Source organism: Ornithorhynchus anatinus, chromosome 8 (assembly GCF_004115215.2).
Source record: "Ornithorhynchus anatinus isolate Pmale09 chromosome 8, mOrnAna1.pri.v4, whole genome shotgun sequence".
In the NCBI taxonomy this organism is placed as follows: Eukaryota; Metazoa; Chordata; class Mammalia; order Monotremata; family Ornithorhynchidae; genus Ornithorhynchus; species Ornithorhynchus anatinus.
Genome location: NC_041735.1, coordinates 2,134,912 through 2,160,509, shown reverse-complemented (window position 1 = coordinate 2,160,509; position 25,598 = coordinate 2,134,912). Strand labels below are relative to the sequence as shown.

The following is a 25,598-nucleotide window of genomic DNA, read 5'->3' as shown; positions in this document are numbered from 1 at the left end:
GGGCTCACAGTCTTAATCCCCATTTTCAGAGGCGGGAACTGAGGCACAGAGAAGTGAAGTGACTTGCCTAAGTTCACACAGCAGACAGGTGGCGGAACCGGGATAAGAACCCAGATCCTGCTGATTCCCAGGCCCGTGCTCTATCCACTAGGGCATGCTGTCTCCCCCTTGGACTCAATACCTGTTCTTTCTCTCGCCCTTGGACTGTTTCCCGATTCGTATCTCAGCCCTTAAGAGTGCCAGGCACATAATCTGGCCACGATGGGGTATCGTGTTTCACCCCAAACCGCGGGCCTGCAGAGCTGTAGAGCTGAAGGACTGGGGGGCCGGGACCACCCAAAGGAGGCACTAAGCGCTCTAAGATACAGTGCTTCACCCGCAGCAGGCACTCAGTCGTGAACTGGAAAAAATGTTACGGTAGGTGTTAAGCACTTACTATGTGCCAGGCACTGTACTAATTGCTGAGATAGATACACGCTAATCAGGTGGGACACAGTCCCTGTCCCACTCGGGGCTCACAGTCTTAATCCCCAGTTGATCTTTGGACATTTGATATTCGCCCCACCCCCGACTCCTCGGCACTTACGTTCATATCTTTAAATTATTTATTTTAAATTACTTATTCGTTCAAATGAATGTCTGTCTCCCCCTCTAGACTGTGTAAGCTTGTTATGGGCAGGGAACGTGTCTGCTAATGTTGTTGCATCATACTCTCCCAAGCGCTTAGAACGGTTCTCTGCACATAGTAAGCACTCAATAAACACCACTGATTGATTTTACAGATGAGGTAACTGAGGCACAGAAAAATTAAGTGACTTGCCCAAGGTCACCAGCAGACAAGAGGCAAATCTGGGATTAGAACCAAGTCCTTCTGACTCCCAGGCTCATGCTCTATCCACTAGGTCTCGCTGTTTCTCTGATAATAATAACAGTTAAGAAAAATAATGATTGTAGTATTAGTTAAGTGCTTACTGTGTGCTAAGCACTGTGATAAATGCAAGATAATTAGGTCCTACATGGGGCTCACAGTCTAAGTTGGAGAGAAAACAGGCATTGAATCCCCATTTTACAGATGAAGTAACTGAAGCACAGAGACATGAAGTGACTTGCCCAAGGTCACACAGCGGGCCAATGGATGGAGCTGCCATTAGAACCCAGGTCCTCTGACTCCTAGGCCTATTTTAGGCCTCGGGGAGTGTGTATGCGCATATGTATCCAAAAACAGGACTGAGACTTTTGGAATCCTTCAAAGTCACAAGGAAGAAATAGTTTTAATGCGCAAGCACTCACCCTTTCCAAACCAGAAACCAACTTCCTTCAGGAGGTATTTTATGACATGGGAATTTAAATCAGGAGATTAAAGAGATTAACTGTGTGAGAGACAGAAGGGAAAATGGGCTGAAAAAAAGGGAGCAGGATGCTGAGAACCACACTGGCAGAGAGAAAGAGCAGGAAAACTAGAGAGGATGAAAAAGGATGGGGGACAGAGGAAATGCTGAACTTCGGTTTTTCCTCTCAAGGTCCAGAAAGCTCCCCCAAGGCTCTTAGCACCAGGGTAATAATAATAATAATAACGGTATTTGTGTGTGGGAGATGGGGGGGGGGGCGGTGTTATCTAGTTTTGAACAGAAATGCCAGTAGAACAAACTTTTAGCCATGGCAGGGAGGGAGGGAGGTGGGCAGGGCTGGACTCCCTCGTGACAGCAATTTTCACTGCGTGCAGTGGCTGGTCCTGTCAGTAGGGCCCTGACCCCAGCCACGGGGATCCGAGACGCAGGCGGGCGTGTCTCGGAAGAACGGAAACCCGCAGCCAGGTGCTGTGAGGCGCTATCAGGAAAAACCCTGCAGTCCTCCAGAAACAAACACTGACGACTTCACTCCGGCGGCGCGGGGAGTGGAAATTAAAAGGGGCGAATGCAGGTGACTCAGTTCGGTTACGCACAGCCTGCTCAGAAGCTTGGCAGGCTTAATGTGCTGCGGCCTTGCTGAAAGCCTGGGTGTCCCGGAGGAGGATGGGGGGGTCAAGCAGGAGGCCGGGCAGGGCAGGGGGCGAGCCTCTGGGGCATGTCGCGGCTCGGAAACGCTCCCCCGGCCTTGGCGTAGAGAGATGAAGGACGGGCCCCTTTTCCCATACTCTCTGTCTCCTGCTGGAAAGGGCAGGGCTGCTACTGCAGTAGGTAGCCGGCTAGCCCCCGCCGGGGGCCACACCTTCCTAGCCCTAGGGTGCCCCCCTTGACCCTGCCCCCCGTCAGCCGCCGCCTGCCCCGATCGGAAGATTCGGTCTCTGATGTTCCTACTAGGAAGACAGTATGGGGCCCCAAATGCCCCCTGGGGGAAAGTTTGGCTCAGGGACACTGGGGTCCAGATCCCCTCACCCCACGCCACCCCTCCAGCGGCTCCAGCTCCCAGGGAGAATTCATGGAAGAAACTTCAGTTCACCAGAGTCCGTCACCGTGCCGGGGACCAAGATGGCCGGGCCTCCCGGGCCGGGCACGGAGTCATCATCAGTAATGCCGGTTTCCCCAGACTGGCCTTCCGCTCCCCACGCCCACCAGCCTCCATCCGCCCCAGGAGGGTTCCAGAACCACTGCTCTGTCACCGGAAGGCTACTTTTTATTTGTTTTCCCCCGACCCAAGCCGCCTCCGGCCCTCCCGTCACCCTTTCGCTCCTGCTCGCGATTCCAAAGCCCACCAGCAGCCCGTCCGAGGGCCGGGCAAGAGTCGAGCAAGCCTGCGTCCTCACTCACCTGGATATGCCGTTGAAGCTGAGGAAGAGTCGCTGGAGGCAGGGCAGGGAGTCCACATCGTTCTGGAAGGGAACGAGAGGCGTCAGTGGGCCGCCGGAAGGGGCCAGCCGTCCCCTCGGCCTCTCCCAAGCCCGCTCCCCCGGGCTCGCCGGCCCCGCTCGCTGCGGCCTCCCTCGCCGCGGCCTCACGGGCTCCCGCCGGCCTGCCCCATGCCTCTCGACTGCAAATGACAGGGAAGGGGTTCCGTGTGTGTCTGCAGAAAAGGCTGGCAAGGTAAACAGCGCTAGAGAGGAGACAGGGAGAGGGGGAAGGGGAGGGAGAGCGGGAGGGAGGGAGAAAGCCAGACTCCCGCTGCTGCTAGCCTCCTGGAACAGGCTTTCGGGAAAGGAGCCAAGGTGCTGCCTCAGCACTTCAACTGCAGGGCGAGGACAATGCGATCCACTGCAGAAAAAACACACTCCATTTCTCCAGAAGTGTGCGTCGAACCTTCAGTCTACCAATTGTACTTACTGAGGGTTTAGTATGCGCAAAGCAGTCAATCGCTTACCGTTTGCAGAACGCTGTACTAAGCGCTTAGGAGAGCACGATACAACAGAATTAGCAGACACGTTCCCTGCCCATAACCAGCTTATACAGTCTAGAGGGTGAGCCGGACATTAATATGAATAAGTAATTTAGAATAGATATTTTGAAGATATAGACATACGTGCTTTGGGGTTGGGGTTAATGTCTGATGTCCAAAGGCCACAGATCCAAGTGCACAGATGATGCGGAAGGGAGAGCAGTCAGACAATAGTATTTATTGAGCACTCACTGTGTGCAGAGCACTGTACTAAGCGCTTGGGAGAGTACAATATAACGATAAGACACATTCCCTGCCCACGATGAGTTTACAGTCTAAGGGGAGGCGGACATTAATATAAATAAATTACAGATTTGTACATAAGTGCTGTGGGGCTGGGAGGGAAGATGAATACAGGGAGCAAGTCAGGGCAAAGCAGAAGGGAGTGGGAGAAGAGGAGAGGAGGGCTTAGTCAGGGAAGGCCTCTTGGAGGAGATGTGCTTTCAGTAAGGCTTTGAAGGTGGAGGAGAGTAATTATCTGCTCGCTATGAGGACGGAGGGTATTCTAGATCAGAGGCAGGACGTGGGCGAGAGGACGGCGGTGAGATACACAAGACTGAGGTGCGGGGAGAAGGTTGGCATTAGAGGAGGGAAGGTGAATCACCTGGTGATTCTGCTGGCCAAGTGAAACCGTCAGGAGGGTGAGAGACCGCGGCAACTGAACCAGCAGATGGGGAGATCCAGGTGCCCCGCCCAGGACACCGCATCCCCAGCACTCCAACAAGCCGGCCATTCCCCGGAGAATCCCATCCTCTGGAGTTCTGGGAGGTGGTTGGAACACCACCGGGGGCCACCGGACGGGGCCGGGGCTGACGCCCCGTGACAGGCCCGGAGCCACCTAGCTAGGAACGACAGCCGCGGGGGAAGCATTTACTGAACACCCCCCGGGGCTAAAGACGCTGTCCTTACCACTTGGGAAAGTTCAAAAATGGAGAAGTGAGCGGTTCCCTGCCCACCGGGGGTTTCCACGATAACAGCAAGCTTATGGAACGGAATCCGCCACATCCCAGAGGCCCCTGGCTCACTCCAGCCCCAGTACATTAGTTATTAGAGTTGTTGTTATTATTATTAATTGATTATTCTGCACATAAAGGCACTCAATAGGCACGGATGAGTGAGTGACTGAAGACGATCTCCAATAGAAATGGTTTATTTGGATGACCAAATTCTAGCACTCTTTCAAGTAACAAGAGAAGGTCAAAATCCAGACTTGGACATCTTCCGCAAAAAGGAGGGGGAGGTAGCACGGTCCAGTGGAAAGAGCACAGGCAGCAGGGTCAGGAGACGCGGCCTTGGACAGAGTCACTTGGCCTCTCTGAGTCTCCGTTTCCTCATCTGTCAAATGGGCATAAATTTCTCTTAGACCGCGAGCCCAGCGTTGGACACGGGTTGTGTCCAACCTGATTACCTCAAATCGACCGCACCGAGTCAGAGCAATTACAGAAGGGCGGGCTTCGATGTCACGAAACGAAAACCGTTCCACTCCCCACGGGAGACAGCTCCCCAAGCTGAGCCCCCTGGGTCCTGGATCCCAGAGCGGGGGGGCCTCGCCAGCTCGCCCTTTTCCAGCCCGGGTAGGGATCACCCGGCAGCGGGGCGAACCTGAATTCCACCAGGGTACCCAGGCAGCCGGGGAGTCAGGGAGCCTCGGAAGCACTCACCGTCCGCCGTTTTCAATGGGCTAAGGGGGGTGACCGGTCAGCAAACGAGCCGGCACCAAGGCCCTCCGGTCCTGCCCCTGGGAGGACGTGGGGGGCAAGCCTCTCTGCCGGCCCGCGGGGCCACCCCTCCTCCTCCTCCGCTCTCTCCCCGTGCCCACGCCAACGTGAGTCAGCACCAGGGCTATTTTTAGGCCCTCCTGCCTGGCATCCTCCAGCCAAAGGGGGTGGGGCTACACCGCTCCCCTCTCCACCCGACTGGCCAGAAGGAGACCCCTTCCGGAGGGAGCTCGGCACGCACAGGGCCGGACTCCTCCCTCGGGGAACTGCCTCCCTGCTCGTCAGCATCAGTGGGATTTCTTGAGCGCTTACTATGCGCAGAGCACTGTACTAAGCACTTGGGAGAAGACAATTCAAGACAGTCAGTAGACGTTTTCCTTGCCCACAAGTTCACACTGCAAAGCAAATCTGGAGGACCAGAGCCCCATCGCTCTTACTGGGGGAGGGGGAGGAGGGGGGGGGACAAGCGTGACCTGGTAATACTAACAACAGTGGTATTTATTAAGTCCTTACTATGTGCCAGGCACTGTACTAAGCGCTGGGGTCAATATAGGCAAATCTGGCTGGACACAGTCCCTGTCCCACATAGGGCTCACAGACTCAGTCCCCATTTTACAGATGAGGGAACTGAAGCTCAGAGAAGGGAAGTGATTTGCCCAAAGTCACACAGCAGACGCGTGGTGGAGCCGGGATTAGAACCCATGGCCTTCTGACTCTTAGGTTCACGCTCTATCCACTACACCAGCAAACTCCTGGGAGCCGGAGGATGTGGGTTTTAATCCCGCCCGCTGTGTGACCTTGTGCAAGTCACTTCGCTTCTTTGGGCCTCAATTGCCTCAACTGAAAAATGGGGATTCAATACCTGTTCTCCCGCCTACTTAGACTGTGAGCCCCACGTGGGACAGGGACTGTATCCAGCCCGATTAACCTGAATCTGCCCCAGAACTTAGAACAACGCTTGACACATAGGAAACATTTAACAAATACCATTTGAAACAGTGCCAGCACAAAGTGAAGGTCGTGTCCCCAGCGTGTGCGTGTTGGGAAATTCTTTGCCGCTCTATTTTACAATGTGGATTTATTTTCACTGGTACGTATTTAGGGAAGCAGGGTGGCCTAGTGGAAAGAGCACAGGCCTAGGAGTCAGAGGACCTGGGTTCTCGTTCCTTGTCTGCTGTCTGACCTAGGGCAAGTCCCTTGACTTCTCTGGGCCTGTTTCCTCACTGGAAAAATAGAGATTAATAATAATACAGTGCTTGGCACATAGTAAGTGCTTATCAAATGTCATGATCATTTTTATTATTATGGTATTATAATACTGTTGTTATTATGATTACGGTATTTGTTAAGGGCTTACTATGTGCCAAGCATTGTTCTAAGCGCTGGGATAGATACAAGGTAATCAGGTTGTCCCACGTGGGGCTCACACTCTTAATTTCCATTTTACAGATGAGGCAACTGTGGTACAGAGAAGTTTAGAGGCTTTCCCAAGGTCAAACAGCAGACAAGTGGCAGAGCCGGAATTAGAACCCTCTTCCACACGTGGCTCTCAGGCTGAAAGCAAGAGGGAAGCAGCGTGGCTCAGTGGAAAGAGCGCGGGCTCTGGAGTCAGAGATCATGGGTTTGAATCCCGGCTCCGCCACTTGTCAGCTGTGTGACTGTGGGCAAGTCACTTCACTTCTCTGTGCCTCAGTTACCTCATCTGTAAAATGGGGATGAAGACTGTGAGCCCCACGTGGGACAACCTGATTCCCCTGTGTCTACCCCAGCGCTTAGAACAGTGTTCTGCACATAGTAAGCGCTTAACAAATACCAACATTATTATTATTATTATTATGTCCTCTGACTCCCAAGGCCAGGCTCTTTCCACTGAGCCACGCTGCTTCCCTCTTGCTTTCAGCCTGAGAGCCACGTGTGGAACAGGGAATGTGTCTGACCTGATAATCTCGTATCTGTGATTTTTGGCAGCAGTTATAAAGGGCTGCTGTGAGAGCTATGGGCAGGTGACCCTCCAGGTCAACCCGGCCTCACCCCAAGGGAAGGAAAGCGCACCCGGGGAGCATCTCAGCCAGCGGGGCGGCGGATCCTCCAGACGTTTGCCGCAGCTGGGCAGAAGGGGGGTGCCCCTCGCCCCACACTTCACTGCCCCGCACTCCGTCTGCGGCTAGAGCTGGTTTATGCAGGGCGGCCGGAGGTGGTACCATGGCCTCCCGGCGGCCCGCCCGCCCGCCCATTACCCTCCCGCGCTCCAGATCCCATCTTGTGTCCCCTGCCAACCCGCCACCCTGCCCGGGCTGCTCCCCTCGACCACCAGGACAGAGAGGTATCCGGACCGATGGATTCTCTCCTGGCAGCGGCCAGGTGCCCGCCGAGGGATCCGAGGCACCTTGTAGCCGAGCGCCCCGCTGCCAATCCCCTCGATCCGTCCCCTCAATGTCAGGGGCTGGCAGGTGGGAGGCGATTCTGTTCGATCTCATCCATGGCAACGGAGACGCTCATCTCGATCCGGGGATCGGGTCTTCCTGTGGGCACTAAAAACGACCGAAGAGCGTCGCTTTCACACGGTTGCCGAAGGCAGGGGAGAACAACAGTCCCTCAGCCACACAGACCTTGGGGGCGGGGAATGTGTCTATTTATTGTCATATTGTCCTCTCCCAAGCTCTCGGTACAGTCCTTTGCACTTAGTAAGTGCTCAATAGGTACGACTGAATGAATGAATGAACTGAAGCTGGTGGGAAGAGCAGACGGGGACGAAGGAGAAACAGGGCGCACGTACGCACGTGTGCGTACGTGCGTACGTATGGACGAGAACCCCCGGGACAGCAGAGAATGTAAGAAAGTGTACGGCGGGTGGGCAAAGCATCCACGGTAACCGCCTCCTTCTTCCCGCCTCCGAGGACCCCTGCTCCGGACGTGCTCTGTGCTCACCAGGTGGGGATTAGAACTGCTGCCGTGCGCTCTTGGCATCCCCCCGCACCGGATAGTCAGCCAGCCACGCCGCCCCTGAGGAGCTGGCACCGACTCTCCCTGGCGCCACCGAGGAAGCTCCGTCCCGTCCTGCCTTTCACCACCCCAGAGAGAAAGCGAAAAACACCCATAACACGAGGCCTCCACAAAATCCAGGAAAACTGTACTGTACTATACTGGTTGTTGTGGCTATGGGTGGGCTTCGGGCTCTGAGCCCCGAGGAACCCGAAATTCTTCTCTTCCAGCCACAGAGTGCTACTGATTGTGTTTATTTGTTTGGGTTGTGTTTTATTGTTTCACTACTCCTGACGTGTCTGTCTCCAGTTCCTTCTCCCTACTTACAATCTTAGATTGTGAGCCTCCGGAGGGGCAAGGTCTGGCTCCGATTCTCACCTGTGCGTTCTCTCCAAGCACTCAGAACAGTGCTCTGCCCACATTAAGCGCTTAATAATATTGCTACTACTCAAATACCATCAGAGAAATGGAGCCATACCGTTTTATCCTTGTGAATGTCGTCATTAACTACACCCAGTCAATACGGCACGGAGCAAAATGCCCGGAGAGTCACTTTCATGTTCCCCTCATCCTGACTGCAAGCTTGATCGATCAATCAATTGATCAATGACACTTATGGAGTGTTTTGGGGCAGAGCATTATAGTAAGTGCTTGGCAGAGTACAGTACAAAAGAGTTGGGAGACACGGTCCCTGTCCACAACAAGCTTACCGTCTAGAGCAGCGTGGCTCAGTGGAAAGAGCCCGGGCTTGGGAGTCAGAGGTCATAGGTTCGAATCCCGGATCTGCCACTTGGCAGCTGTGTGACTGTGGGCAAGTCACTTCACTTCTCTGTGCCTGTTACCTCATCTGCATAAATGGGGATGAAAACTGTGAGCCTCACGTGGGACAACCTGATTACCCTGTCTCTACCCCAGCGCTTAGAACGGTGCACTGCACATAGTAAGCGCTTAACAAATACCAACATTACTATTATTATTATTATTAGAGACGCAACATGGCATAGTGGATAGAGCCCGGGCCTGGGAATCGGAAGGTCATGGGTTCTAATCCCAGATCAGCCATTTTTCTGTTGTGGGACCCTGGGCGAGTCACTTCACTTCTCTGTGCTTCATTTACCTCATCTGTAAAATGGGATTAAAGACTGTGAGCCCCATGTGGAACAGGGACTGTGTCCAACCCGATTTGCTTGTATCCACTCCAGTGCTCAGTACAGTGCCTGGAACACAGTAAGCTCTTGACAAATACCATTATCATTATTATTATTATTATTAGAGAGATGTGCTTAATGTGCATGTCCCCTCCCCCCCAACCGAGCAGGTGCAAGTCACCTTGGGGCGGAGGGGACGTGGAACTATTTAACACAGGGAGATCATACTCTTTTTGCACAACTTCCCTTCTGGACCCACAAGGTGGAATCTGCCGTCTCCATTTCCGACTCACCACAGAGGTGATGTGGTTGTGTCGCAGGTTGAGTTCGGTCAGCGAATCCAGCCCGTTGAGATTTTCCACCCGATTTAAAAGGTTCCGGGCGAGGTTTAAAACTCGAAGTTCTCTCAGGTGATTGATGTTTTCTATTTTACAAATCTGTTAAAAAAAAAAAAAAAGGACAGCGAGCGCAAGAGAAGTTTCATACCTCATGGCCCATACCACGCTACAAAACTACTAGGCCAAACCCAGGCATTAAATTCAGAGGCCAACTCTACTTTTCAGAAAGTCGAAATGTAGAAACTGGCTTCTTTTGGTTTCTGACTTACTGATTTGACTTTCTGCCAGGAAGAGGTAGAAACTGCTTTCCCTTCCATTTTCTGTATCCCAGAAATAACGGTCAATCAATTAGTCAGTGGTATTAATTGAGCACCTCCTGGGTGCAGAGATAGAAGATGTGACCCCTGCCCTCATGGAGCTTACAGTCTAATGGGAGAGACAGATATAAAGTAAATTACAATCCAATCCATCAGTGGCAATTACTGAGCGCTTGTGTGCACAGCACTGTACTAAGTGCCGGGGAGATTAAAATACAACACAATTGGTAGACACATTCCCTACCCACAAGGAGCTTACAGTCAAGAGGGGGAGGAAGACGTTACAATAAATTATGTAAGTACTGTGGGGCTGAGGTGGGAGTGAATAGCGAGTGCTCAAAGGGTAACACAGTGCGAGGCAACACAGAAGCAGCGTGGCATAGTGGGCAGAGCCCGGGCCTGGGTTCTAATCCCGGCTCCGCCGCTTGTCTGCTGTGAGAGCCTGGGCAAGTCACTTCACTTCCCTGGGCCTCAGTTCCCTCATCTGTAAAATGGGGATTGAGACCGTGAGCCCCACTGGGACAGAGACACAGTACAGTGTCCGGCCCATAGTAAGGGCTTAACGAGAACCACAGTTATTATTATTAGAGGTCTTAATAATAATGTTGGTATTTGTTAAGCGCTTACTATGTGCAGAGCACTGTTCTAAACGCCGGGGTAGATACAGGGTAATCAGGTTGTCCCACGTGAGGCTCACAGTATTAATCCTCATTTTACAGATGAAGTAACTGAGGCCCAGAGAGGGGAAGTGACTTGCCCACAGTCACACAGCTGCCAAGTGGCAGAGCCGGGATTGAACCCATGACCTCTGACTCCCAAGCCCATGCTCTTTCCAGTGAGCCACGCTGCTTCTCAAATGGGGTGGGCCTCTTGAAGGAGAGGTGCTTTTATACTGGGAGCATGAGGTCCACTCAAATTCATAGGCTCTTGAAGAATGAATGGGGCAGAGGGGAGGAGTGCAAGGGGAGATTGATTGTTATTTGGGTAAATAATGGTCGAAAATTTTCAGTTTTAGACAGAAATAGGAACTCCAAAAATGAGACTCTTTGCAGTAGGCCGTGCTGCTTCTTATCACCATCATCGCCATCATAAATAATATTTGTTAAGGGCCTACTCTGCGCCAGGCACTTTGTATTAAGCCCCGGGGGAGACGCAGTGCGATCTGTTTTCCGACCCAGTCGGAAAACGAAGTCCCTCCCTTCCTCTTCTCCACTCCCTTCTGTGTCACCCTGACTTGCTCCCTAGTTTCTTCCCCATCTCCCAGCTCCACACCATTTATGTTTATGTCTGTAATTTACTTATTTGTATTGACGTCTGTCTACTCAACCTCTAGACCGTAAGCCCGTTGTGGACAGAGAATGTGTCCGTTTATTGTTGTGTCGTACTCTTCCAGGTGCTGAGTGCAGGGCTCCGCCCGTGGTAAGTGTCCGATAAATACGACTGAATGAATGAATGGACGGATGAATGAATGAACGAATCCCGTTGCCTCCGCTGAAAGCTCCGGGGCAGAATCCACCCTCTGGGCCCTTCAGGTCTGCCCTGCCCCAACAGGCCTGCCCCCGGCGATGACACTTCGCTGCCCTCTTTCCAGGTGGTACGGGTAAGCGGCGCCCCCGGTCCAAGGGGTTCCGGCTGAGTCTCCACGGCGTGGGTTCCCGGCCTCGCCCCCGGAAGGCGGGAAGGCCGCCGGCCCCTTTGAAGTCCTGCAGCAGCATTTCCTCCGTGCTCCGTGTGGAGAGGAGAAGCCCGGGCAGACATGTGAGCGGCCTTTCTTCTCCCCGCTTGTAAATCTTGGCAGGAACGCCGACGAGTCTGCGGCCTTGGCGTTCGTCACGGCTGGCTTCTTGGGAAGTCACGGCGACCCCTCCGCTCTCGCCCCTGCGATCGGCGGCCCCGGGTCCGGGGGTCTTCCGGAGGGCCCTCCGGAGGGTTCGGGCCCAAGCCTCCCTGAGACGACGGCCTCGATCCTCCCCACTGACAGCTGCGGGGGGTGAGGGGAGGGCAGACCAGTACCGCTCTGAGCTGACCCAGTTGGCACAGAGCTCCGAAGAGAGGGAAAAATCGTGCTCTTTGCTGCCCCGCCTGCTTATGCTGGCTGCCTGCCCCCTGGCTGCTGAGCTGCCTGTTTCCGAGAGTTTTCCTGATTTTGCCGCGCTTGGCCGGAAAAAAAAGGGCCTGGGAGTGACCGGATCGAACCGGCAGAGACATCCCGGAGTAGGGTCACTACATTCCACCGGAGCCCCACTCAGAGCGGGGGAAAAAAAAGGGGAGCAGGGGAAGGAGCCCAGCCTCCCTCCTCCCCGATCATCATCCTAACAATAATAGTAATGACAAAACATTTATTAAGTCCTACTATGCGCTAAGCACTGAGCATAGATGATCATATTGGACATCATCCCAAACAGGGCTCACAGTCTTAACCCCATTTTACGGGGAGAAAAATGTTGCCCAGGGAACCAAAGCGACTCGCTCAAAGCCTGTGGCAGAGCTGGGATGAGTCCCTTTTTTATTTATTCATTTATTTGAGATTTCTTATCGTATTTATTAAACGCTTACTATGTGCCAGGCACCCTATTAAGCACCGGAGTAGGTACAAGTTAATTAGGTTGGACACGGTCCGTGACCCACACGGGGCTCACAGTCTTAATCCCCATTTTACAGGTGAGGTAATTTAGGCACAGAGAAGTCAAGTGATTGGCTCGCCCCCTCTGCAGTGTGGCCTAGTGGCTACAGCCCGGGCCCGGGAGCAAGAAAGATCTGCGTTCTAATCCTGGCTCTGCCTCCTGCCCGTTGTGTGACCGTGGGCAAGTCACATTCTCTGTGCCTCAGCCGCCTCATCTGTAAAGCGGGGATTAAGATTGTGAACCCCATGTGGGACAAGGGGCTGTGTCCAACCTGATTAGCTTGTAGACATTTGCTATTTGCTCCACCCCCAACCCCCCAGCACTTAGGTACACATCTTTAAATTCTATATTCTAAATTACTTACATATTGTATATTCCAAGCGCTTAGTACAGTGCTCTGCACATAGTAAGCGCTCAATCAATACTATTGAATGAATCTACCCCAGTGCTTAATACAGTACCTGGCAGTTAGTGAGCGCTTAACAAATACCACAGGAAAAAAAAGGAATCTCACTCAAAGGGCAAGCGGCATCAGTGGTCCGTGCCCCGTGCCACACGGGCGACCGTCACCGCTTCTCCGAAGTGGCAGTCACGCTCTCCTCGGTCAGACGGAGGCCACCGCACGCGTCCCACGGAGAGAAAACGTGGCGCAGAAATCCAGCCTCCGGCCAAAGGGGATTCTTGTGCCAATCCCATCAGAGGCCTTGGCTCCCCTGGAGGAGCCAGCCACGCTCTAGGCCTCCCGGGGTAGGGGAGGGGACCGACCTCTCACCCACGTCCTGCCTCTGGCCTGGAACGCCCTCCCTCCTCATATCCGACAATTACCGCTTCAAAGCCTTATTGAAGGCATAGCTCCTTTGAGAGGCCTTCCCTGACTAAGCCTTAATGTCCTCTTCACCCACTCCCTTCTGCATCGCCCTGACTTGCTCCCTTTATTCATCCCCCCCCTCCCAGCCCCACAGCACCTATGTACATATCTGCAGTTTATTTATTTATATTAATGTCTATCTCCCCCTCTAGACCGTGAGCTCACTGTGGCAGGGAATGTGTCCGTTAAACTGTTCTCTCCCAAGCACTTAATACAGTGCTCGGCACACAGTGACCGCTCAATAAACACGACTGACTGACTGACAGGATCGGGCCTGGCTTCCGGTCCCTGGGCGAGTCCCTCATTCAGACTCACAGCAGTCCCAGCCTTTCCTTCATTTACCTCAGGGGAGGCAGTGTGGCCTAGTGGAGGGAGACCTAGGTTCCCATCCCAGCCCTGCCATCGGCCTGCTCTGCAACCTAGGACAAGTCACTTTGTCTCCCCGGGCCTCGGTTCCCGCATCTGTTAAATGGGGGTGACGGTCCCTGCCTCCCCAGGATACAGTGGGAATCAACCGGGATCATGACTGAGTTCTTATTGAGTTCTAAACCCGTTGGAAGTACAAAATAGCAAAGTAACATATTCCCTGCCCACAGGGAGCTCCCATTCAATCAAAACCACTGGAAGCATTCAAGGCACGTCCCCAAGGGAGCTAAAACGCTACCTTCCTCTTCCCACTGATTCGGGGAAGCAAAGGACGAAGGAGAAGCAGGAGGCAGAGACAAGCATGAACTTGGAGGCTTGGAGGTGTCCTCCAGAGAGGCAGCGTAGGGGGAGGGAGAGCGGGCTCCGGGTTAGCGCAACGGAGCCGGGGGCCGCCGTCGGGGAAAGGGAAACGCGACCCGTGAAACACCCTCGACCCTATTTGCTTTCTCAGCGTCCCCCGGGGGATGCCGATACCACGGAAAAGGAAACAAACATCGAACTGATCCAAAAACCGTGCCGCTGGCTGACTCGGACCCTCTGACCTCCAGCTAGAAGGTGTCTCCCCCGCAGCGGCCCCCAGGCTCCCCCGCCCCTCTGTGTGACATGACGAACCAAACTGACACACACACCCCAAACCCCGCTCCTCGGCCCCTCACTGAGGAACGCGGGCCAGCCGACAGGGGATTTTGCACAACCTCATGTTTTCTGCAAAAAGAAAGCATTCCAAGTTTCCTTCCCCAAAAGGCCGCTTCCAGATGTTAATCGATCTAAAATATCGAGCCCCGAAACTGCGCTTCTCTCACTAACCCAGGCGGCTGCCACGACCAGAAGTTACGTGGGGGCTTTGCTTTTCCTCAGAGGGTCCCAAAGATGTTCTACCTGCCATCGGAGGAGCGGGTGAGCAAAGGGGGCCGTCGGCAACGCCGCTCTTCTGAGCAGGACGTCCCCAGAGGACGTCCCTGCCCCCGGCTCTCCTCGGAGGCAGAGGCGACTCTCCTCGGAAAGGAGACCCGGGGGCCCCGCTCCTGCAAATCTCCACCGCCTCCTGCTCAGCCCTGCCCGATTTTCACCCCACCCGTTCCCCCGCGGGAAGGTTCCCCTTCCTGGGCACGGCCTCGCCTCCTGCTTCGAATTAAACTTGTTTCCTCTTCTTTGGTGGAGACCGAAAACAGCTGGGCAGCATCCTGCACGTTAATGCTGCCTAAACCGCAAGACAGGAGATAGGCCCTTCTCCCATCCCTCCCCCAACCTCCCACCCCTAGCTTGACCATCCCAGCCCTTCCCTCCTTTTCCCCGACTCAACCTTCCCCGACCCGGTTCCCACCTTCCCCTCCTCACCAGTCCCGGCCCCATTAATGTTCACTAGCCTTGCCATCCTGCCCCTCCCCGGTCACGGTGGTCCTTTGCTTACTGGACACCCCACCCACCCTACTTGCATCCGAAGAAAGAGGCCGGGCCGGTTCTTAGCCGCGAGGCTACGTTAACTCTCGGACCCAGTTCCGCAGGGGGCACGGCGGAAACCCGGGGTTCTCCCACAGCCAACGATGACCCACGACAAGCGGAGAGCCAGCCCTCCGAGGCAAATTCTTCGGCCGGTAGTTGCTGCTGGCCGTGTGGCCGGCCAGTCAGGAAAGAAGGTTTCTAGAGCTGCCTGGTGCTCGGGGGTGGGACTTTCCATCCCTGCCTCTCAGGCCAGAAACTTTTTAAATTTTTTTTTTTAAATGGTATTTGTTAAGCACTTACTATGTGCCAGACACTGACCTAAACGCTGGGCTAGATACAAGCTAACCAGGTTGGACACAGTCCCTGTCCCACACGGGGCTCTCGGTCTTAATCCCCATTTTACAGGCGAGGTAACTGAGGCACAGGGTAGTGAAGTGACTCGCTCGAGGTCCCACAGCAGACAGGTGATGGAGCTGGGATGAGAACCCAAGGCTCTCTGACTCCCAGGCTCACACTCTCAGCATCAAGCTAGGCTACCTCCCGAGGCTTCCTGAACTCTCTTCCCAGCGCCGGCGCAGCCCGGGATCCGACCTGTCCGGCAGGTGGGGAGAGGGGGATGGAGGCGAGGCACCGCTGCCCTGTGGCCCAGCAGAAAGTGGTACTCCTCCAAACAGAAATCTGCACTCAAGGGTGGTCCTCCAGCGCTTAGAACAGTGCCTGGCACAGAATGAGTGCTTAACGAATGTCATAAAAGACAAAAATAAAAATAAAAAGTCCTCCAGCCTGAATGATGGTCCCAGCTACAAGCAATCAAACAATGGTACGTATTGAACGTTTACTGTGTGCAGAGCACTGTACTAAAGGCTTGGGAAAAGACAATACAGTCGAGTTGGTAGACACGTTCCCTGCTCACAGGATCTTACAGAATAGTAGCAAAATTCACGAGAAGCAGCGTGGCCTAGCGGATAAAAACACTGGCCTGGGAGTCAGGAGGACCTGGGTTCTAGTCCCACTCTGCCATTTCTCTGCTGTATGATCTTGGGGAAGTCGCTTCATTCCTCTGTGCCTCGATTACCACATCTGTGAGCCCCATGCGGGACACAGAATATTTCCAACCCGACTATCTTGTATCTACCCCAGTGCTTAGTGCCTGACACACAATAAGCACTGAACAAATATCTTTTTTTTTTAAACGTCCATAGCCCCACTTCCTTCTAGTCCTTACTTTAATCGTGGATCTCCAGAGAAGAGTGGAAGCTCCTGGAAGGCAAGGATCAGATCTAATTCCTTTCCAATCTCCCAGGGGCTCGGTACCGTATCCGGCACACAGCAGGCGTTCAGCCCAAAATGCTGACAGACTGACTAGGGATTATGTGAGTCGCGAAAGGACCTTTTGTGGAGCTTCGAGTGCCTGAACTAACATGTTTCCTGCCCTTTCTCCCTAGACTTCTGAGTGTGCAGTCTCTTCTACTCTGTGCTAAGCACTGGGCTTGATTCAGTACAATCAGCCTGGACCCAATCCCTCTAAAGGGGAGGTTCACGAGGTATTTTATCCCCATTTTACAGATGAGGAAACCAAGGCACAGAGAATGAAGTCACCTGCCCACGGTCACACAGCGCGTCAGTGGCGGAGCCGGGATTTGACCTCAGATCTCCGGACTTCCAGCCCTACGCTCTTCCCTTAGGCCCGGCCTCCGGAAGCCACACCACAAGCCTCACCTTCCCAGCTCCACCGGCCCAACCCAAAGGAGCCCACGCAATGGGTTCAATAATAATAATTATGGTATTTGTTAAGCACTTACTTTGTGCCAGAAACTGTACTAAACACTGGGATGGATATAAGTAAATCGGGTTGGACAATCTCTGTCCTACATGGGGCTTGCAGTCTTAATCTCCAGTTTACAGATGAGGGAACTGAGGCCCATAAAAGTGAAGTGACTTGCCCAAGATCACACAGCAGACAAGTGGCAGAGCTAGGATTAGAACCCATGACCTTCTGACTCCCAGGTCATGCTGCTTCTAAAACCCCAGCTACCAGCCCTCGCTGCACGTGTTGCCTAGAAGATGAGCCTGGAATCCCAAGGACTTGTAATAATAATAATAATAATGGTATTTGTTAAGCACTTACTACGTGCCAGGCAGTATACTAAGCGCTGGAGTGGATACAGATAAATTGAGTTGGACACAGTCCTGTCCCATGTGGGGTTCACCGTCTCAATCCCCATTTTACAGACGAGGTAACTGAGGCCCAGAGAAGTGAAGGGACTTGCCTAAAGTCACACTGTATAATAGTGCAGGATCTGCTCAGATCCTGCCCCCGAACCTCCCGTCCCCCCCCCCCCGCACCAAAACAGATCCCCATTAAAGCCCCCCTCGCTCCGCCATCTCAGCCCAGCCCCTTGGACTCTGATGCTGATGTCACATTTTTGGTCCAACTGGACAGCTTCAGCCCATCGACCGTTTTAGACGTGCGGTCCCACATGTGTTTTCAATGTATTTTCCAACAGAGTATTTTCTCTGCCCGGCTCAAAAATCCAACATCGCCCTTGCGTTCCCGTGCGACGGATGGATTCGCTGTAGGAAACAGCAAGGGGCTCCTTCAAAGTCTCACCCCCGCTTCAGGCACCCACTGCCTCCCGCCAGTGCCTCCCGCATACAAACTCTGTTTTCCTCTCTGGGAGATCTCTCTCTACTGGAAATAATAATAATAACGATGGTATTTGTTAAGCGCTTACTTTGTGCCAAGCACTGCTCTAAGCGCTGGGGTAGATAAAAGGTAATCAGTTGGCCCTACGCGGGGCTTACAGTCTTCATCCCCATTTTACAGGTGAGGTAACTGAGGCACAGAGAAGTGACTTGCCCAGAGTCACACAGCTGACAAGCGGCGGAGCTGGGATTAGAACCCACAATCTCCGACTCCCAAGCCCGGGCTCTTTCCACTAAGTGATGCTGCTTCTCTAAGCAGGTGGGGAAAGGCGGTAGATATCCAGAGTTCACCTGTGAGGGGAAAACTGGAGGAATCTTCCGGTCGGTTACTCTTTTACCAAGCTTAGGGTGCTCAGCAGCCATTAGAGGGCCTTCCTTATGACCCGCAAAGTGTCTAGACAATAAACACGCTCAGCGCCGTTCTACCCGCGAGGGGGAACCCAAAGCCGGCACTGACCCCAGAGCAGAACGGAGCCCGACGTTTTGCCCGAGACCCCCCCCGGACCGGCCAACGTCCGAACAACCGAGCGGGAAAGATCGGGCAGAGAGGGAGGAGCCCACGGTGTCCAAGATGGCCGAGAGGTCAAGGAGGATTAAGAGGGAGCAGATCTGGCGGGGAGGATGTCACCGGAGAGCCAAGGGGGAAGAAACCAGATTGCGGAGGGGCGACAGAGGGGTCGGGGGGCGGCAGTGGACGGATCCGAGACATTCCGGGAGTTTGGAGAGGAACGGGAGCGGGGACAGGGGAGATTTCTGGAAGGGGCAGTGGGATGGAGAGAAGGTTTGAGCGTCTTCGAAAGCAGCGGGTGAGGAGACAGGAGAGTGAACGGTTGAGGTCACGGGGGGACGAAAGCCGGGAGAGAGTGTTTCTAGACAGGGAGAAAGGAGGGGTGGCGAAAGCAGGTGGAGGGGCCTTCGAGGGACGGCTGAGCGAGAGGAGGGAATGGAAGAGAGGATGAGAGAGGAGGCGGGGGAGACCGATGAGCCCACATAAAGATGGTTTCCATCTGCTCTCCCGACTAATGGCAGAAATGGGGTCGCTCTCTCCAGCTCTTCCCCGACTGCTTATTCGGCTGAACTTGTCAGATACTGCCGAGGAAACTGGAGTCCACATGTTACAGGCGTGCGGGGTTCCTGTCTTGGACGAATTTAGGTCTTGGCTAACTCCTCGGGAGCACGGTGGGGAAAACTCGACCCAGCGGTCCCTCCCTCCAACCGACGGGGAAGAAACTCTCTTCCGTCCGCTCGGTCCGGCCTCCGGGGCCGGGCGTTTCTCCGGCCAAACTGTTCACCTGGCTCTCCTCTCTCCCGCCGCTGGCCTCTTGCTCACGCCCTCCCTCCTGCCTGCAACTCCCTTCCCTTTCGCATTTGAGAAGCAGCGTGGCTTAGTGGATAGAGCACGGGCCTGGGAGTCAGAAGGAGCTGGGTTCTAATCCTGGCCCCGCCACACGGCTGCTGATTTAACTTGGGCAAGACACTTAACTTCTCTGTGACTCAGTCACCTCATCTGGAAAATGGGGATTGAGACTATGAGGCCTATGTGGGTCAGGAACTGCGTCCACGCTCATTGACTAGTATCTACCCCAGTGTTTAGAACAGTGCTTGGTACATAGTAAATGCTTAACAGGTACCAAAATTATTATCATCCGGCAGACCACAGCTCTTGTCGTGGGCAGGAAGTGCGTCGGTTTATTGTTATATTATACTGTCCAAAGCTCGTGGTGCAGTAAGCGCTCAATAAATACGACGGACTGACTCTTCTGAAATCCCATCTCCTCCAGGACTGTAAACTCGCTGTGGGCAGGGAACAGGTCTACTAATTCTTGTTGTATTGTACCCTCCCACGTGCTTTAGGACAGTGCCCTGCACACAGTAAGCGCTCAATAAATACCACTGATGATGAGGTCTTCCCCGATCCTCATCACCCCGCCCATCTCTTCGGCACATCTGTCTGTGGTCATCGACGCATTTGAGCGCTTAGAAATCCCCTCCCCTTCTCCCCTCCTCCCCATCTCTTTAGGCTGTATTATTTCCCCTCCCTGTAATTTATTTTGGTGACGATCTTGCCCCACCCCACAATATAAAGCCCCCCGGGCGGGGATCGCAACTACTCACTCTCCTGTCTTCTCCCAAGTGCCTAGTGCAGCACTGTGGGGAAGCAGCACGGGCCTGGGAGTCGGAAGGTCATGGGTTCTAATCCCGGCTCCGCCACTTATCTGCTGCGTGACCTTGGGCAAGTCACTTTACTTCTCTGGGCCTCAGTTCCCTCATCTATAAAATGGGGATTGAGACCGCGAACCCGACGTAGGACGGGGACTGTTTCCAACCCGATTTGCTTGTATCCACTCCAGCACTTGGTACGGTGCCTGACGCATGTAAGCGCTTAACAAATACCTCAATTATTATTATTACTATTATTACTCTGCCCCAAGTAGGCACTCCGTAAATGCCCCGATTGACTGAAAGGTTCTCGGGCGCCAGGATTAAGCGTGACGGACCCCACCTGGTTTCCGTGCAGATCCAGGACGTCCAGGCTGGTCAGACTCTCCAAATTGGAAATCTTCTTGATTCTGAAAGACATACATGTTGACACGAGTTGGCCGGAAGCCACCGCCAAGCTTCACCTCCACCCTCCCGGGGTTCGCGCCACTCCGGGCGGGTCATCCGGTCCCTGGGCATCAGCTGTCAATCACGGGGGGGCCGAGGATGGGGTGGAGAAACGGACGCAGCTGGAACGCGGAGGGATCTCGGGCGGAGCCGGCAGGGGGAGAAGAGGGGCGGGAGGGTCAGGTGAGGGGCTGCCGGGGCAGAGGAGGGAGAGTCCCCCTCGCTGGGGGACTGCTTTGGGGAGAAGCAATCTCTGTTTGCACTTATGTTCATATCTGCAATTTATTTATTTCTATCAATGCCTCTCTCCCCCTCTAGACTGTAAGCTCGCTGTGGGCAGGGAACGTATCTGTTTATTATTGTACTGTATACTCCCAAGCGCTCAGTACAGTGCTCTGCACACAGTGAGTGCTCAATAAATACGACTGAATACATGAACGAATGAACTTGCCACTGCTCAGGCGGGAAAAGCCGAAGAGCACGCGGGAGAGTGGCTGGGCGGGTGTCCTGCGGGCCACACTCAGTAGACGGTCTTAGTGGAAAGAGCCCGGGCCTGGGAGTCAGAAGGACCTGGGTTCTAATCCTACCTCTACCATTTGTCCGCCGTGTGACCTTGGGCAAGTCACTTCACTTCTCGGGGCCCCATCCGAAAATGGGGATCGAGACGGTGAGCCCCATGTGAGACAGGGACTGTGTCCTACCTGATCAGCTTGTATCTACCCAGACACTGAGAACGGTACTTGACGCATAGTAAATGACTAACGAATATTACCATTACTATTCTAATTATTTCTGAGTGCAGAGCACTGTAGTAGGCCCTTGGGAAAAACACCATACGCTCCCTGCCCATGGGGAGCTTGCGGTCTACGGCGGGGAACGGATATTACGATAAATTAAAATAGCGACGCTCCAACTGACAGGACCCTCGCTTGCCTGCAGGAAGGCCAAGGAGGGAGAGAGATCCTGGATGGATATCAGAGAAGCAGCGTGGCTCAGTGGAAAGAGCACGGGCTTTGGAGTCAGAGGTCATGGGTTCGAATCCCGGCTCGGCCACTTGTCAGCTGTGTGACTTTGGGCAAGTCACTTCACTTCTCGGTGCCTCAGTGACCTCATCTGTAAAATGGGGATTAAGACTGTGAGCCCCACGTGGGACAACCCGATTCCCCTGTGTCTACCCCAGCGCTTAGAACGGTGCTCGGCACATAGCAAGCGCTTAACAAATACCAACATTATTATTATTATATTCCCTAAAATGACACCTGAGGGTTGGCGGGGGGGGGGGTCTTCCCTTCTTTCTCCCTTGCCAGGCTCAGAGTGGGCACACAGCTAACAAGCGTGCCGAGCTCCACCCCCTCGAGCCTTTTTACCAGTCTCTCCCAAGCGCTTAGTACAGTGTTCTACACACAACAGGCAGCTAGGACGCACTTCCGATTGAATGACGCTCACCGTCGTCCTCCCCGCCATCTCCAAAACCTTAGAAAGCGGGGGCCGGGCGGATGGTGGGTGGGGTGCAAGAAGGGGAAGACACAAACTAATGAGAGCAGGCTGGTGCCACATCTGCACAGTGTTGAAACCAAAGCCACAAAAATGGGTCGGGGGGGTTGGAGGAAAGGAGAGAAAGGAAACAGCCGACACGGACAAACCCAGGGGGACGGCCCCACCGGGGGCCAAGGAGAGGTGGCGAAGCATGCGATTCCTCCCGGGAAAGGAATCACAATCAATAGTACTGACTGATCGGATCAAGAGCCGGCTGGGGACTTCAGAAGTGTGGGGGAAAAGAACACGGGCCTGGGAGTCAGAGAGTCAGCGGTTCCAATCCCGGCTCCACCACCTGCTGTGGGGCCTAGGGCAAGTCATTTCACTTCTCTGGGCCCCAGTTTCCTCATCTGTAAAAACGGGGACTGTGAACTCCGTGTGGGACACAGACTGCATCCAGCCCGATCCGCTTCTTTCCACCCCTGCGCTCGGTACAGTCCCCGGCACATTGTAAGCGCTTAACAAATACCGCAATTATCATCATTAAACCACGAGCGGGATTCGCCCAGCTCAGAGGTTGAGATCGCCCTGACCAAGGGCTGCGGGGGGCGGAGGGCGAAGAGGGGGGGATTCCTCCCTCTCCCTCCATCCTCCCCACCTCCCTCCCCCACGGGTCCCTAGACCCCCAGACGACCCGCAAGTTATCATCGGGGCAACAGCCGCCCCTAGCAGTCCCGGGGAACACAGTGAGCCCGAAAATAGGTCCTGGAAGTGGACAGCACACGTCCGGCATAATCATAACGATAGCATCCGTTAAGCGCTATTTTCTAAGCGCTGGGAGAGACGCAAGCAAATTGGGTGGGACATAGGACTTGAGGCTCGCACTCTTAATCCCCATTTTATAGGTGAGGTAACTGAGGGCCAGAGAAGTGAAGTGACTTGCCCGAGGTCACACAGCAGACAAACGTGGCAGAGCCGGGATTAGAACCCAGGTCCTGCAGACTCCCAGGCCCGAGCTCCGTCCACTAGGCCACGACGGAAAGTTCAACGCTGGTTAATAGCTTTCCTGACACCCGCCTCCCCGCTGCCAACCGCAGCATGGGGCTGGACACCGGCCGAGGAAGATCGCAGCCCTTTCTACAACAGCAATTTTGTACTGAGCGCTTATTGTGCGTGTACCAGCATTCATTCATTCGATCGTATTTATTGAGCGCTTACTATGTGAAGAGCCCTAGGCTAAGCACTGGGGGTGGGTTCGGGATAATCAGACCGGGGACAGCCCCTTACCCCCAAGGGGCTCGGAGTCTAAGAGCCAAGGAGAGCAGGTATCATCATCCCCGTGTCAGAGATGAAGAAACAGAGGCCCAGAGAGGTTATGTGACTTTCCCGTGGTCATCCAGCAGGCCAACATCTACGCGCTCAACGGTTCTGGATAACTATTTATCGGTGGTTTCGAAACGAGGCAGCCCTCCCAGGCCAGCCAGGGTGCCTCCCCTGAGGCCAGCAGGCTGGGCTAAAGAGCCACGGGATGCAAGGTCGGTGCCATGCCACCCATCATAGAACAGTGCTTGGCACAGAGTAAGCGCTTAACAAATACCATAAAAAAATCATAATAATAATTATGCTGTTCGTTAAGCGCTTGCTACGTGTCGGGCACGGTACTAAGTGTTGCGAGGATACAAGCAAATCGGGTTGGACCCAATCCCTGTCCCACACAGGGCTCACGGTCTCAATCCCCATTTTGCAGAAGAGGGAACTGAGGCGCAGAGAAGTCAGGCGACTTGTCCGAGGTCACAGAGCAGACAAGTGGCGGGGCCGGGATTAGAACCCACGACCTTCTGACTCCCGGGCCCCTGATTTATCCACTATAGGAGGATGCAGCCGGTTCCCCCTGCTCCACCCCATCAGCAGTGTCAGAGGCCCAGACCAGGGAGGCCTCGAACTGTGTCCGAATCTAAGTAGCCTGCAGTCCCAGCGCTTCGTTCCCTCAACTATAAAATGGGGATGAAGACTGTGAGCCCCACGTGGGACAACCTGATGACCCTGGATCCACCCCCAGAGCTTAGAACAGTGCTTGGCACATAGTAATAATAATAATGTTGGCATTTATTAAGCGCTCACTCTGTGCAGAGCACTGTTCTAAGCCCTGGGGTAGATACAGGGTAATCAGGTTGTCCCACACGAGGCTCACAGTCTTCATCCCCGTTTTACAGATGAGGGAACTGAGGCACAGAGAAGTGAAGTGACTCGCCCACAGTCCCACAGCTGACAAGTGGCAGAGCTGGGATTCGAACCCATGACCTCTGACTCCCAATTCCGTGCTCTTTCCACTGAGCCACGCTGCTCCTCAGTAAGCACTTAGCAAATACCAACATTATTATATCGGACCAGATGTACTGTATCCGCCCCGGCGCTTAGTACAGAGCCTGACACATAGCACGGGCTTAACAAATTACCATAATAATAATTTCCCCCGCCACCCTAACCCCGTTTAGACTGTGAGCCCATCACTGGGCAGGGACTGTCTCTTTCTGTTGCTGAATTGTCCATCCCAAGCGCTCAGTACAGTGCTCTGCACATAGTAAGTGCTCAATAAATAGTATTGAACGAATGAAGGAACCCACGTTGAGACAGCACACCCTGGGGGGCCTGGAACAGCTAAGATGGCTGAAGGTGCCAGCCTATGGCATTCATCCGCTAATAATAATAATAATAATAATGTTGGTATTTGTTAAGCGCTTACTATGTGCGGAGCACTGTTCTAAGCCCTGGGGGAGATACAGGGTCACCAGGTTGTCCCACGTGAGGCTCACAGTTAATCCCCATTTTACAGATGAGGTCACTGAGGCCCAGAGAAATGAAGTGACTTGCCCACGGTCACACAGCCGGCAAGTGGCAGAGCCGGGATTCGAACCCATGACCTCTGACTCCCAAGCCCGGGCTCTTGCCACTGAGCCAGGTGCTTACTATGTGCCATGCACCGTTTACTAAGCGCAGGGGTGGATACAAACGAATGGGGCTGGCACATGCCGCCCCATGTGGGGCTCGCCGTCTCCCAGTTTACAGATGAGGTAACTGGGGCCCAGAGAAGTGAAGGGACTTGCCCAAGGTCACACAGCAGACGAGTGGTGGAGGGGGGATTACAATACCATTATTATTATTCTGCCGCCCACCCCCTCACCGTCCCTCGGTCTGGCCCATCCCGCCGTCGACCCCCGGGCCGCGTCCTCCCTCGGTCCCGGAACGCCCTCCCTCCTCACCTCGGCCAATCTCATTCTCTTCCCCTCTTCAAGTCCCTACTTAAAACTCACCTCCTCCAAGAGGCCTTCCCACACTGAGCTCCCCTTTTTTTCCCTCTGCTCCCTCTCCCCCCGACCTTCACCTCTCCGCAGCTGAACCCTCTTCTCCCCCCTTTCCCTCTCCTCCTTCCCCTCTCCCGTCCCACCCCCTCAGCACTGTACTGTCCGCTCGACTGTACAGATCTTCATCACCCTATTTATGTTGTTTAATGAGATGTACATCACCCCGATTCGATTTAGTTGCCATTGTTTTTCGGAGATGTTCTTCCCCTCCACT

At 54.1% G+C, this 25,598-nt stretch overlaps 1 protein-coding gene across 3 annotated transcripts in view; it reads right to left on the bottom strand.

The window, feature by feature from the left end:
* The window catches only part of LRRC49 (leucine rich repeat containing 49), a 91,196-nt gene that overhangs the window by 52,832 nt on the left and 12,766 nt on the right, over positions 1–25,598 (bottom strand). For all 3 annotated transcript variants that reach the window (XM_029070647.2, XM_029070648.2, XM_029070649.2), the window contains 3 exons: positions 20,443–20,509; positions 9,511–9,654; positions 2,748–2,809 (listed from right to left, as the gene is read on the bottom strand). In XM_029070647.2, the coding sequence (XP_028926480.1) occupies positions 2,748–2,809; positions 9,511–9,654; positions 20,443–20,509 (273 nt within the window). The remainder of the gene's footprint in view (positions 1–2,747; positions 2,810–9,510; positions 9,655–20,442; positions 20,510–25,598) is intronic.